The 15,508-nt window shown below is 48.5% G+C and overlaps 1 protein-coding gene across 1 annotated transcript in view; it reads right to left on the bottom strand.

Annotated features, from left to right (window-relative positions):
* The window catches only part of MEGF6 (multiple EGF like domains 6), a 94,921-nt gene that overhangs the window by 20,534 nt on the left and 58,879 nt on the right, over positions 1-15,508 (bottom strand). Inside the window, exons 5-12 of the mRNA XM_041419841.1 lie at positions 7,391-7,516; positions 6,545-6,667; positions 5,427-5,549; positions 3,014-3,151; positions 2,340-2,462; positions 1,370-1,537; positions 257-388; positions 59-187 (exon numbers count right to left, since the gene is read on the bottom strand). Of these exons, the coding sequence (XP_041275775.1) occupies positions 59-187; positions 257-388; positions 1,370-1,537; positions 2,340-2,462; positions 3,014-3,151; positions 5,427-5,549; positions 6,545-6,667; positions 7,391-7,516 (1,062 nt within the window). The remainder of the gene's footprint in view (positions 1-58; positions 188-256; positions 389-1,369; positions 1,538-2,339; positions 2,463-3,013; positions 3,152-5,426; positions 5,550-6,544; positions 6,668-7,390; positions 7,517-15,508) is intronic.

Genomic DNA, 15,508 nt, shown 5'->3' with positions numbered 1-15,508 from the left:
GAGGAGGACAGGGATGGCCCCCAGCAGCACAGAGAGGCTGAGGGGACTCTGGACTCACCATCCTGGCAGAGCTCTCCGGCCACGCCGGGCGGGCAGCGGCAGGCGCCGCTGGCAGGGTCGCAGGTGCCGCCGTTCTGGCACCGGCAGCTCTGGCTGCAGTTGATGCCGAAGGTGCCGGCTGGGCAAGCTGGGGAGGGAGAGAGAGGTGAGGCTCAGCTCAGGCAGAGCCTGGAGCAGAGGACAGAGCTGCACTCACTCTGGTTGCAGAGCAGGCCGGCCCAGCCGGCCGGGCAGAGGCAGCCGCTGCCCTCGGCGCCGCACGTGGCTCCGTTCTGGCAGTCGTCGCAGGTCAGGCTGCACTCGGGGCCAAACGTGTGCTCCAGGCAGACTGCAACGAGAGGCAATGTCGTAGTAACGGTCCCCTGAACGGGCAATAATTAGCATTGACTCCATGATTGCAGAGGACTGATTAATTGCTTTATTAAGCTATATTATACTATTAAAAAGCCTATAATATCAGTGCTATGATGCCTGATGGGCAGGAAGAATGATGCATAGAATTCTATGATATCAGAAGGCTAATTAATCACTTTACTATACTATATTGTACTATAACTCTATTCCACTAACAAGAACTATCACTAACTAACTAGCAAACCCATGACTCTGCCCCAGAGTCCCGACACACACATGTGAATCCAACTGGTCAATGAATCCAAAACACCATCACCAGAATCCAATCCAGCAATCACCTCAGGTAAACAACAGAACACATTCCACATGGGCACAAACACAGGAGAAGCAAATGAGATAAGAATTGTTTTGATCATTCTTTTCTCTGCTTCTCTCACAGCTCCTTTCTGTTCAGAGGGCATGTGAATAATACACCATAATCCTTACAGACAGTCTGATACAGCTTTGACCTAATTGGTCAGTCAATCTAAATACCGTCACTAGTGTCCAATTAAGAAATTACCCTTTGCTAAATAATCTCCATAACACAGTTCACATGTGCACTTTTCTGCACATCACTGACTCAACAAGTGTAATAAATGGAGATAAGAATTGTTTCTAATTCTTTTCTTTGAGCTTTCTCACAGCTTCTGAGGAAAATCCTGGGAGAGAACTAGCTCTCTCTCTGTTCACAAGATATGTGATTACCACAAGGCACCACGGGTGAGAACCTCTCCGAGGATGCTGCAGCAGCCTGGGTAGTTTGGAGCCTCCCCAAGTGGAGGCTGCAGCAGAGCTAAACGCAGAAAAGGCACTCAGCAGGCCTGCTGTGTTCACCAAACAATTAAACCCAGCCTGCACCGTCATTCCTGAAGAGCTCCAAGCAAAGCACAGCACTGACCGCTGCTGCACCCACCGAACTTCTCTGACAGCGTGTGCTCCCCTCGTGCTTCCACCTCCTCCTCCTCTTCCTCGTAGTCGTCGTTGAAGAGCTGGGTGAACTCATCCCGCAGGATGGCCACGTGAGGGATGGGGCGGATGACGGGGCGCCGGCCGTCCAGGGCCTCCACTGTGTCCTCGATGGCTGCGGGGCAGGGACAGAGGGGACAGCGTCACAGCGGGGACCAGACAAAGTCCCTGGGAGGTGAACGGGGGGACAGGACCTCTGCAAGGTCTCTGGGAGCAGGGACAGTGGGACAGGACCTCTGCAAGATCTCTGGGAACAGGGAATGGGGGACAGGACCTCTGCAAGGTCTCTGGGAGCAGGGACAGTGGGACAGGACCTCTGCAAGATCTCTGGGAACAGGGAATGGGGGACAGGACCTCTGCAAGGTCTCTGGGAGCAGGGACAGTGGGACAGGACCTCTGCAAGATCTCTGGGAACAGGGAATGGGGGACAGGACCTCTGCAAGGTCCCTGGGAGGTGAACAATGGGACAGGTAAACAGAGGGACAGGATCTCTGCAGCAGCAAAGGGAAGCCAGAACTCTCTGTGGCTCTCGGGTTTGCAGCAGTGATCTCACCATGTTCTGACCCCTCCAAAATTTTCCCAGGTTGCTGTAACATCTCAAAGCTCTCGGTTAGAACTGAGCTGCCCAACACTAAACAAACTGAGCAGAGTGACAACAGGCAAATTAGAAATAGAGGGACCCTGCATGTCCCTGGCCCTGCCTGGAGCCAGGGAAGTGGGACAGGACCTCTGCAAGGTCCCTGGGATCAGGGACAGGGGGACAGGACCTCTGCAAGGTCCCTGGGAGGTGGACAGGGGGACAGGACCTCTGCAGCAGCAAAGGGAAACCAGAACTCTCTGTGGCTCTCAGGTTTGCAGCACTGATCTCGCCCTGTTCTGGCACCTCTGAAGCTGGTACCTCTGAAGTTGGCACTCACCATCACAGCCACAGCCATCCGTGCTGAGCCTGTACCCGGCATGGCAGGAGCACTCGTAGCCCCCAGGGTAATTGTAACAGTCTTGCTGACAGCAGTGAGAACCCGTGTCACACTCGTTGATATCTAAAGAGAAACAAAGGGTGTTAATACACTGCAGAGTGGTGGCAGAAGTTGTAAACCGCTCCCTGACTCGTTCTGGGGAGATTTTACTGCTCTGCTGCCAAATGCTGAGCCAGAATTCTCGAGTTCCTGAAATCAGGGAGCTTTGTGTTAACAGATCATCCTCCCCATCCAGGGAGGAATCCTTGAGGGAAGTTCATTGTGATTCCCAGCTGGGGATTGTGGTTACAGGTGTCCTTACAAGCAGGGTGACTCCAGCTAACTCCTGCTTGGGGCAGTTTCATCCGGGAAAAACTAATTAGTTTGGAAGTCATAATTACTGTCCAAGTCACAAGTGCTGTCCAAGTACAGCCTGAGGGAAGTTTGGGGATATCTTTGAGCAGAGCAACATTTCATCTGCTCTCACTTTCCATCAGTTTCTATCCTCTTTAGCCTGTTTGAAGTGCACATACACAGTAGCCAAGAGGGATCCTGACCTAAGATCTCAAGAGGGATCCTCACCATTATCTGGGATGTGCTTGGAAATCAAGGTCTGGATTTTTCCTGTTCCTTACCAGTGCACGACTTCTGGTCCTCTTCCAGCCTAAAGCCAAAGTTACAGGTGCAGACTGGGCCAGAGCTGGTGTGGTGGCACGTGTGGGAACAGCCCCCATTGTTGGTTTCACAGCTGTTCACAATCTCCATCTCTATCCCTGGAAAAGGCAGCCTGGTTAGGATCCTGTGGGACACATCTGCACACACAGCTGGCCCCTGCCTGCCCCCACCAGCTCCTGGCACTGCATCCCTGCTGAGGAGGGGGATCTGCAGTGGGAAAGGATGGAAATAGCTCAGCACAGAGGCCACTGCTGGGCTGGGAAGTGGGGTATAAAAAGAAACCTCTGGATCTCACGCAGTCTCTCAGGGACGGGGTTGTGGAGCAGGCTCTGGACAGTCTCCGGGATGAAACTGCTCCCACTCCTGCCAAGCAGCAGCGTGTGCTGCCAACCAAAAGTTGGCTCAGCCTCAGAGCAGAGCTGTTCTGGTGCCAGGCAGAAATGGGAGCAGCAGAACACAGCTAAGTAGGGAAACATCCAGATGCCTACAGCGAGAATCGTTAGCTCCTGACATGTCAAAAGCGGTCGGCGCAAACATCAATTGCAGCCATAGATCATCCGAGCTTGGCAAGGTTTCTGTAAACTTGTCTAGTTAATTAAGCTTTCTTAAACTAAAAGGAACTTGTTTCATGGAGCTTTGACTCAGTCCTGAACCTCAGGAAAACAATTTCTGCCTTCAAGAGCGCTGAATTTTTCGTGCATTCAGAACCAAGGAGGATGAAAGAAAGGGAGCTTGATGCTTCCCAATGGATCTGTGCTTGTCAAAACCAAAAGCTGTGCCACAGTGGAAGACTCTTTCCAGATTTCACAACGTGCTTTTCATCCCTCCCTTCTCTTTTCTTACTAAAGCAGCACAAAACAGGGTTTTGCTTAAAAGAAATGTGCTAGGAAGGGCAGGGAGAAACCTTTCCTGTGGAAAGGCTGCTTTGCTGACCCCAGGGCAATGTCAGTGTCATGGTGTGAGACTGGCTGTGTCCCTAAGAAGAAAGACATGTGATATGTACATAATCAGGCTCTTTGTCCTGTGGAAAGGCTGCTTTGCTGACCCCAGGGCAATGTCAGTGTCATGGTGTGAGACTGGCTGTGTCCCTAAGAAGAAAGATATGTACATAATCAGGCTCTTCAACCTCATGTCATCATCCTGGTACCCCATATTGCTGTGTTTGATGCCTTTCAAGACCCGTTTGTGGCCTGCAAAGCCTTGCCCTCCTAGCCTTGCCAAGCTCCAGCAGCTGCACAAGGAGACCCTCACAGCTCCCAGCAGCACTGGGACTGCCACGGTGGCTGTCATCTGTCAGGGGCTGGTGGCTCTGGCTCAGCCTGGCCCTGCTGGGGTGCAGCAGCTCCACGAAGCTGTGAGGACAGTCTGGCTCACTCTTGCATCACAGAGTTTATTTCTTTCCTTGATGGGAGCAGATGTGATCCCTTCTCTGGCTCAATTCCTCCAGTGACACATCTGCAGCTGACTGAGCCTGTCCAGCAGAGTCCCCAAGAGCAGAAGTTGGCTTATTTGAAGCCAAATGGCTCCAAATCAATTGCCTTAACCAGCTAAAGTGGCTTTGTGGTGACTTTAAAGACCAGACCAAGATTTTTATCTTGGTGGGGGAGTAAACATCCTCAAAACTGCTTGTGAAATCCTTCAGCAGAGATTGCCACAGCTTGGCCCTGGCAATTCCCAGAGGGCAGTGACAAACATGTGCCTGCAGCAGCCCAGGTGTGCCCTGTCCTGCTGGGCAGGGCTGAGTGTTGGAACCCTGGTCACTGAGAATTTCAGACTTTCTGTGCTGCCAGGCCCCCAAGAGTACACTGCGTTGACCTGGGGCCTTGGAGAAGCTTCCAAAATTGAATGATAGATCTGGGATTGTGGGTGTGGAGTTTGACTAGAAGTGTGTAATACCACAGGGTGGAAAACTCAGAGTTTGAGGTTTTAGAATATAGCAATATATATAGCGCAAGATGGAGGTTTTAAGGTGGAAGGTGGTCCTTCTTCTTCTCCTACTTCTTCACCTTGTTCTTCACCACCTTCTCCTTCTTTTTCACCTTCTTCTCCATGGGTTTGGGTGGTTTTGTGTAATTGGATAAAAAATCGGCATTGCAGAGCATGAGTGATTGGTTATTGGGTTAAAAGTGAAAATAATTTAGGTGTCATTTCTTAATTGGACAGTTTATCCTTAAAAGGACTTGTAGACAGAGAGGGGGCTCAATTTTTACTTTGTTGGAGTTAAGTACTGCAGAACTCAGGGTTTGTGAGACTGTAACATAGATAAGAGCTAATAAACATCTGAGTCCCAGCCAGAAATACCATCTCACACATTTAATCCTGACCCTGGCAGAAAAGAAATGAAGACATGACAGCTGAGCCTGCAGTACTCACGGTAGCAGCGCTTGCCATCCGCGCCCAGCTCGTAGCCCGGGTTACAGGTGCACTTGAAGGAGCCCCGGGTGTTGAGGCACTGGTGTGCACACATGGCCAGCCCTGTCAGGCACTCGTTCACATCTGGGAGAGGGAGAAAGCCCAAGATAAGTAGGCTGAATTTTAAACATCCTTCCAAAGGACTGTTGTTATGGTATTTGCGTTCTGCACTGGTTTCTTGCAGCCTGAACTCTTCCTTGGGGTGCAGACCAATAAAGACACAGAGTTAAGAGTTTGGAATTGCTGTAAAGTTTCCCAGGAAATGGGCACACAACAGTAGGACATTCAGAGAATCACAAAATCAGTTAGGCTGGAAAAGACCTTTGAGATCATCAAGTCCAACCTTTGACCTAAAACTACCTTGTCACAGCACACAGTGTCAAATGAAGTTTATTCTTAAATAAAGAATAAAAGATGGTGACTCCACCACCTCCTTGGATAGTCCATTCCAATGCCTGATCCTCCTTTCAGGGAAGGACTTCCCCCGAACGCCCAGCCTAAATCTCCCCTGGAGCAGCTCTGTTGTTGCAGACAGCTCCAGCAGGGCTCTTGCACAGACACCACCTGAGCCACCCAAGGGAAGGCATATGTGGCAGTCTGGGATTTTCTGGAAAAATCCCTTTGCCCAGGATTCTTCTCCCTGGAAGCTGAGAAGCCTCAGAGAAAAAAGGAAAACAATATTATCTCATTTGCTCCTCCTGTGTTTTGCTGCTTTGGATTGTGGTTGGAGATTGTTTCATTGGTTTCATGTGAATTGTTTTGACTCAATGGCCAATCAGGGTCAAGCTGTGTCGGGACTCTGGAAAGAGTCATGAGTTTTTCATTAGTATCTTTTAGCCTTCTGTCTGTATCCTTTCTGTATCCTTTAGTATAGTTTAGTATTCTTTAATATAATATAGATAATAAAAGAATAAATTATCCTTCTAAGAACAAGGAGTCAGATCCATCATTCCTTCCTTCATCTGCGAACTCCGCAAATACAAGCAGCATGTCCTTCCCTCCACTCTGTTCCCACTGAGCACTCCCTGACCCACCAGACACAGAGCTTTTCCTGCAGGGGAGCTCTGCAGGGCACTCACCTTGGCAGGCCTTGCCATCAGGGGCCAGCAGGTAGCCGGGGTGGCACTCGCAGCGGGCGCGGCCGCGGTGGCTGTGGCAGCGGTGCATGCAGCCCCCGTTCCTGTCAGAGCACGGGTTCCTCACTGCAGGCAGAGCACAGAGCCGGGTCACCCCACACGGATCCTGCACACAGCAGCAGGAAAGCCTGCAGTCTGTGTGAATCCCAGGCAGAAAATCCCTGTACACGCTGTGAGGTGCTGCAGAAGGCTGGCATTAAGCTGGGTAAAACCCTACCAGAGAAGCTTGGCATGGGCACGTCCCTCTGCAGAGATTACACAGCAAGTGCTGGCAGCTTGCTCCAAATACTCCTACCCAGAGTTTTGCCAATCTCTGGCCTGCCCCAGGACCAGGACAGATGCTCCAAACCTCTCTGACTGCTGGTTTTTTACATCCCAGTTGTTTCTTTTGCTGTAGCAACTTCACAGCTCAGGACTTCCCTCCTTCCTGCCTTTTGAATGCCAGCTGCCATGAACGAGAACAACCTTGTGTTCTGTCCCCTTCAGCTTCTCTCCCTCCTGAGCCAGGAGCAGGTCAGCCAGACAGGGAGAAGATCCCACCCCACTGCCACACTCTGCTGTCCCTCCCCTCCCACAGCAGCCTGTGCCTTCATACAATTTCATTTTTGTTGGCTACAACTCCTCCAGCTCTTCCCATCCCTTGGAACAAACCACAGGACATGTCCATGACAACCAAACACACAGAGTTTTTACTGGAAATCCCCCAGTCTGATCTGCTGGACATCTGAGCATCCCCATCCCCACAGCTCCCAGCTGGAATCCCTGGCTCCCCAGCCCCCCAGGACTCACGGATGCAGTGTTTGCCATCCTCGTGCAGCTGGTGGTTGTGCCTGCACTGGCAGCGGTGCTGGGCCAGGGTCACCTGCACACAGTCGTGCTCGCAGCCACCGTTGTTCAGGGCACACGAGTTCAGAGCTGCAAGGGGACACAAGGTGTGGCACAAAAGGAGTTTGGGTTGTCGTTGTGTTTCAGGGTCCCCAGGACAAGGGAAGATATAAGAATCTTGACTCCATGTCTCAGAAGGCTGATTTATTATTATATTATATTATATTATATTATATTAATTATATTATATTATATTATATATGCTACACTAAAGCTATACTAAAAAGAACAGAGAAATGATACAGGCAGAAAGCTAGAAAGGAATGAATAATAAAGACCCGTGACTCTCAGAACCTTGACACAGCTGGACCATGATTGGGCATCAAGTGAAAACAACTCACATGGACCAATCAAAGGTGCACCTGTTGCATTCCACACCAGCAGATAATTATTATTTTTCTTTTCTTCTGAGGCTTCTCAGCTTCTCAGGAGAAAAAATCCTGGCAAAGGATTTTTCAGAAAATATGACAGTGACATTTGGGTGGCACCTGGGGACACAGGGACACAGCTTTGGCACCTGCATGAGGGAAGGCCACCTCTCACAGAGGGCCAGGGCAGACTGCCCACCCTTAAAGCTGATGTGAATTTAAGACTGGAGGACATTCAGTGACAAGTTCACCACCAACTTGATGAGCCAGGAGGGTGTTAAGTGGGAGATGCAGCTGCAAAAGCCTGTGGGCAGTGCAGGAGAGGCCACCCAGCTCCATGCCAGGTGGGCACTCTGCTCTTTCAAGGCAAGATCAGCTCAGCAGTGTTGGGCAGAATAAAAGCTGGTGACCCCACCACCTCCCATTCCAATGCCTGATCCCCCTTTTGGGGAAGAACTTCTCCCTAACCAGCCTAAATCTCCCCTTAAAATGGCTCTTTCCCACCATAAGAGGCCCCAGGGGTCTCCCTGAAGGTGATTGCAGGACACAGGGAGCTGGGTCAGGTCCTGTCCAGCACTACATGGGAGGGAAGCAGGTTTCCTGCCAGGCATCTGCCCTCTCAAAGGGCGCCGTGTCAGCAGCCAGGCTCTGTGCTGCTCCTGAAATTCCCATCCTTTAGTGCCAGGACAGTCCCTGCAGGTGCAGAGGAACAGCTGCCTCAAGCCATTACTGCTCAGAGAGTTGTGCTCAGGCACATGCAGGTTTTCCTGTAAAAAAAACCTGAGTTTCTGGCTCTGGGATGTGCAAAAGTCACCGAGGCCCAGCAGGTTGTGGGAACACTCAGGGGAAAATGTTTTAAGATGTATCCTGTGTGTCCATAGCTGGGCCAGGTGTAACAACCCCCAGCTCAGGGCTCTGAGCAGATTTCTGTGTGGAACCTGAGGCACGTGGCGTCCCTGCTGCTGTGAGCAGCGGTGTCACCCAGACAGAGCACACAGAGACATAGCAGCTCTGATTTCATCCTCAGCGCAGGCAGGACTGGGAATTGAGCTTCCAAACTGGAGTTCCTGGCCGTGCCACAGCTCTTCTGTGTGGCCTTGCACAAGCAGATTCCAAGCAGTCAGGAAGCACAAGGTTTTGCGTGAGCTACAGCATAAAACATACCCATGACCATCTCTCCCCAGACTGATCCTTCAGGTGGTCACAGTGCCCTCCACAACCTCAGAGCTCTGGAAGCATTGGGGTCTGGAAAGCAGCTGCTAGCAGAAGCAACACGCCTCTGAATCCCAAGGCAAGCTGGGACCTTGCTCTTGTACATGAGTGAAAGCAAATCTTTGGCTGAGGACAAAAACTCGAGTTCCTGGCCGTGCCACAGCTCTTCTGTGTGGCCTTGCACAAGCAGATTCCAAGCAGTCAGGAAACTGAAGAAGGTTTTGCCTGAGCTACAGCACAAAACAGATCCCATGACCATCTCTCCCCAGACTGATCCTTCAGGTGATCACAGTGCCCTCCATAACCTCCAGAGCTCTGGAAGCATTGGGGCCTGGAAAGCAGCTGCCAGCAGAAGTCTCTACTTGCAACACACCTCTGAATCCCAAGGCAAGCTGGGTCCTTGCTCTTGTACATGACTGAAAGCAAATGTTTGGCTCAGGACAAAAACTGGAGCTCCTGGCCGTGCCACAGCTCTTCTGTGTGGCCTTGCACAAGCAGATTCCAAGCAGTCAGGAAACAGAAGGTTTTGCCTGGGCTACGGCACAAAACAGACCCAGTGACCCAGCACGTGGACTCCTCACAAGCCTGCTACCATTAATCAGCTGGGAACATCATTAATCAGCCCCCTCCTCCTCCTGTTCCTGTAACTGGGATGTCTCTGCAGGATCAGCAGAGGAGAGGGATGTTTAACTGGGATGGGAGCACCTTGTGAGCAGCCAGGGCAATGTCAGAAGTTTCATTTTTATTGCTGCTCTCCAGGACCATCAACCTCAGATCCAGGAGGAATTTGAGCTGGGAAACTAAACAGGGAAGGACTTTCTGAGCTGGATTCATGGATTCTGGTACAGAAGTCATTGTGGGATGATGACATGCCTCCAAATCCATACAAGTCCCCTCCTGGAGCACTGGATGTCTCCTGAGTTAACCCACCCAACTCCTTATGCACTGAGCTCCTCCAAAGAGAGCTGTCTCTTATGAGAATTGGGAAATTGGTCTTTAAACCCCGTTCTGTCTCTCAGGAGCCACCAAAGTGTCACAACCCACTGGTGACTGGGCTGGTGGAACAAGGCTGGAGCTGGCCCTGGCCCAGGATGGAAACCCAGCCCTGGCTGCCTTAAGCTGAGCAGAACCATCAGCTCTGGTCTCACACATTTCTGACCTATTTTTCAAACTCCAGAATAAACTCATGTGCTGGCTCAGAGGAATCTTACAGGAAAGCTAAAAATATCTCTAATGAAAACCATCTCTCCCCAGACTGATCCTTCAGGTGATCACAGTGCTCTCCACAACCTCCAGAGCTCTGGAAGCAGGAGAGCCTGGAAAGCAGCTGCCAGCAGAAGTCTCTGCTTGCAACACACCTCTGAATCCCAAGGCAAGCTGGATCCTTGCTCTTATGCATTAGTGAAAACAAATATTTGGCTCAGGACAAAAATAAAGGCAAAAAAATGTATATATTGTTTTTTTTCTGCACACCCTTCCCCTGGAGCTTTGACTCAGAGCTGAGGATCACTCTCATTCCAAATGTTAAAATAACTCAACTTTTCATTTTATGCTTCTAATTAGCTAAACAACATTTGGGGGAATAAAAGCAGCTTGACAGGGTCAAGATTTTGCCATACAAATCATAAGGCTGGAGCAAGAACTTGGGGTTTATGTTAGTTGTGCTGGCATTATTTCCTTTAATCCATTTGGAAGGAAACAACAGAAATACTTAACGTTCCTGAAAAGCTTTGGGTCAGAGTTACACTACTCAAGCTCTAGCAGAGATGGGTGGTCATTTAAAAATATTCTAATAAATTTAAGTGTTTAATAACATATATTCAAAAATAGCCATAAATAATGTGCTTGTTGGAGAGCCTTTTTGTTAAAGTAAAAAAAGAAAACAAGTCAAACAATGCTGATGCCTGCCAAAACATTCCTTCATCTGGGAAAAGCACTGGGCCAACATGGAACAAGCCAATGCATCTTGTGTCTAAAATAACCTCCCAGGATGCAGTTATTCAGATTAATTTGAAGTTGAAATAACAGCCTCCTTGCACACTCCTAAAAAAAATCCAAAGTCTGGGTTCCTAGGTGCAAGATTTCAGGAGAGAGAGCCCGTGTGAGGCTGGGTCTCCTCAGCTGGCTCCTCGCAGTCACAGCCAGCAGACCTCGCTGCTGGCCTTGTTTTAATTACTGCTCGGGGTTTTTATTCTGTTTACAGAACCACTCTAAAAATATTTCCATTCCCAGATGCTCTGCCGAGCTTAACATTTCTGTGACAAGGCTGCCAAGCCCAGTGTCATCCCGTACATCACACAGATTTTTGTAATTACAGCTCAGACAGATTTTCCACAGATGATATTTCAGTGTCTGAGAGAGGGAGGTTCCTTCCAGCCCCGCTGTCTGAGGGGAGTGCAGTGCTGCTGGAAGATGCTGCTCCCAGATTCTGACCCTCTCAGGCCTGGGAAATGGATAAAGAGGGATGGAAAGGAGATTTTTGCTGCTGATTACACCCGGGAAGTGGATTTGTGCAGCAGCAGCCTAACACAGCAATTGATTTAATACCTGATCTCTGCACCCTCCAGCTGCCCTTCTGACTTTTCATCTCTCTTCTCACTTCTCCTCTTCCCTCCCTCTCACCTTTCCTTCAGACACAAGTGATTTGCCATCAGAAGCAGCGAGCTGATACCCTAAGAGTGACTGTGAGCAGCTGTGACTAGAACTGAGCAGGATATTCCTCCTGCAGCATCACACAAACCCCCAGCAATTCTAAGAAAAGGCTGAAAAATGTGTGACTGGGCAAAGAAAAGATCAAATTCCCTAAAATGTGCAAGTTGTCTGCAAAGTGGAAAGCGCCACCAAGCACATGTGGTCCCTGCACACACAGTTCAAGCCCACACAAACCTCCTGGCATGGTCCTTCTGTTCATTATATCACCCCTATCACTGAGATTTCTCCATTTGAAGTTCTCCTAATACAAACAGGGCTCCATCATGTAATCCCTAGCTGATTTCTCCAGACCTCAGACAACTTCCAGAAACATGTTGTGTGTTAATCCAGACCATCTCCCTGCTCCTCAGGCCAACAAAAGCAATTGGCTCCCATTAAACCCCTCAGCCTCAGCCTGGCCTGCATCCCTCTGCTGAAACAGTGGAGAAGGACCTGGAGATGTCAGCTTCCTGCCTCCTGCCCATGTGGTTCTGATAAAGAAAGAGGTAATTTCAGGACGCCCAAGGCCTCTCTTTGTTCTGTTTCACTCGCAGTGGAAGCGGCTGCTCCTTTTCTCCCTCTCTCAGCAGCCATCGGAACAAAGACACAACAAAAGGATCCTGCACAAGGGAGCTGCAGAGCACCAGCTGAGAGCTGGGCACAGGAAAGGGGTTTTAAGCCATTTTTGTGCCCTCCTGAGTCACAGCCCCAGGTAACAGCTAACCCTTGGCCACACTGCCTCATTGTGGGGGAATCGTGGAGCTCCAGCTCGGTGCTGCTGATCCATCATCGGAGCCTTTGTGGGTTTCGTGGGGACCAGAAAGCATTTAAAGAAGGAAATCTGTGATTTGACAGCCCTTAACGAGAAATTTGACTGCAAAGGCCTCTTTCTGTACCCAGAACACTCTCACTGGGGCAGTCAGGAGCTTCCTACCACCCAAAATTGGGCTTGTCCCAGCGTGGAGCTGCGAGCTTCCCTCAGCAGAAGGACAAGGATGGATGGATGGATGGATGGATGGATGGATGGATGGATGGATGGATGGATGGATGGATGGATAATGGATGGATAATGGATGGATGGATGGATGGATGCTCACTGTCTCCAGTTCCCTTAATTCCTGGCCTATTCTCTATATCTAGTGACAATATTTTGTGTTTTAGCAGCACAGAATCTCTACAGAAAATGAGAGGACATCCCAGCTTGAGGAGAAAAACAGCTTTGAGCAGTTAACCCCAAATCCCTCAGAACTGACCACAAGGCAACCTGGTATCTGTGGGTACAACAGCACAGCCACAAACACCAGCGAGGAGGCACCTCTGTGCCTTGCTCTGTTCCAAGCTTTTCTAAGGAAAAGATGTTCCACCCTCCTCACAACTGGGTCAGTACAGAGCTCCGTGAAGGTGTGACATATACACATGGACAGGCACAAATGTGTAAAGAGAAAAAGCCACCAGCCCTGAAATGAGAAAGCCCCATTTTAGATTCATTTTAGAAACATTATGAGATCATTATGCAGTGAGAGGTTATTATTTGCCCTGCCTGGTCTGCTTTGGTTTCCTGGGTGCTCTGGATCCCAGGGGTACCAGCACCACAAACTCACTGCAGATCCTGCAGGCTCCACTCCCCAGAGCTCCAGGAACTGCCCCACTCACTCATGATCAGATTTCCTGAACAGAGACCTCTCACTTTTGGCAGATGAATTCCAGCACTGCACTTCATGGCTAATATTGGCTCACAAGTTTAATGCAAAGCAGGTTTGCAGCGCTGGGCACGGGCAGCAGGAGCGGGGCTGGATCCTGTGGGAATGCTCAGCTACACCAGCAGGGAAGCCTGGAGAGCGAAAGAAAATGATGAAAATTCTTCTTAAAGAAGAGATTCCTCCATCTAGAGATGCATTTAATGCTTTCCCTGAGAACTGTTCCACCTTCTGGGGCTGCTGAGCACTCCTGTCCCACGTTTCGTTCCGCAAGGCAGCTGCGGGGTTATTGTTGATTTTTTTGCCCCCAAAGGAGAGGAAAGATGAGGACTCTATGGATATCAGAAGGCTAATTAATTACTTTATTATACTATATTATTCTATATTATATGATATTCGTATGATATAATAGAATAATATTCATATTATTCTATTATAATAATATTATATCATTCTATTAAATGGTTATAATTATATATTAATATATTGTATTATATATTATTATAACGTTATCATATTATACTATATTGTATATATTATATATTGAATATATTATCTAGTATATATTATAATTATCTATTATATATTATAACTATATTATTATATTATTATATTAATTTATATTATTATATCATATAGTATCACATATATTATATTATATATATTATATTATATTATATTATATTATATTATATTATATTATATTATATATATTATATTTATAATATTGTATTTTTATATTATATCATATTTATTATATTATATTTAGATGTATGTTGCATTACATCTAAACTGAATCTGTTAAGCACCCAGCTCTGTACATAACTGTACTCTTTTTGTGACTGTCAGCCAACAGTCCAACACTTGGCCCCGATATGCCAAGGAAACAAAAAAACATCACTTTGGGTAAACAAATCTCCATATTACACTCTACTTTGGCACAAACACGGGCACAGCAAGTGAGATAAGAATTGTTTTTCCTTTCTCTGAGGTTCAGAGAATGTGAAACCCAGAAATACTCCTGGGAAGAATTGTGCCTTGCTTTTCTCCGTGAGGAGAAATGCGGCTGCATGGGATCGCTGCTCACCACAAGAAAGGGAGCAACATATCCCAGAGACAATTAGGAGATGACAGACCACAGCACACTTACATGTGAGCAGCAGCAGCTTGTCACCCCAACACGAGTGTTGGAGTTCAGTGCTGGCTGCCAGGCTTGGCTTTGTCCCTTCTTTGCCATCTTTTTCCTTCTGGATTTTTTCCAGTGAAATATGGGGATCCTGCACCTTAAATCTCACTTGGTTGGGTGTCACTATGTACTGGAGGCAGCTGTGGCCAGATGTGTGTCAGTGCAGAGCTGGGCATGGTGGGTACAGCTTCCCTGGGTGGATTTTTCCTGCTCACATCACCATTCCCAACTGGAACACACAGGCAGACTCTGGAGCGTGACTGTGTTCTGAGAAAATTGCAAACACCATGGCCCGGGAATTTTTTCCACTTTTGAGGGATATGAAAATAATAGTGGAAAATGTGTCAAATGAAGCAGTGGTTTAATTAAAACAGCCACAGATGCTGGAGGCAGATTCCAAATTCCACTCTGAGCCTCCAGTCTGGGGCAGGCAGACAACAGCATTTCAAGAAATTGGCCCAAAATCAGCTGCAGGGCAAACCTGGTGCCTGGATGGTGATGTTTGGACAAGCACCATCCAAGAGAGTGCATGACCAGCATCCCAGAGAAGAAGGTTTTGGATTATTATGGCCACAGTTCCACACACAGCTACATTTACTGTCACTTGTCTGTCACACCTGCTGCCCAGTGAGAAAATACTGAAATTTTGAGGAAATACTGAGGTCAAAATGAAGCCTGACTTGAAATTCCTCATTATTGTTATTTATCTATCTGTTCTGAGAATGCCATGTCTGATATATCCTGAATCAAAAGCAGAAGCACCAGAGCACTTGAGAGTTACTTCTCCTGAACCAGAGTAAACTCAGGGACAGCAAAACAGCCCCAGTTTTATGTGACCACATGGAAGAACAGCAAATGTTCCGAACCC

The sequence above is a fragment of the Onychostruthus taczanowskii genome, unplaced genomic scaffold (assembly GCF_017590055.1).
Source record: "Onychostruthus taczanowskii isolate IOZ18803 unplaced genomic scaffold, ASM1759005v1 scaffold61, whole genome shotgun sequence".
NCBI classification, from domain to species: Eukaryota; Metazoa; Chordata; class Aves; order Passeriformes; family Passeridae; genus Onychostruthus; species Onychostruthus taczanowskii.
This window is presented reverse-complemented; position numbering and strand designations above follow the sequence as displayed.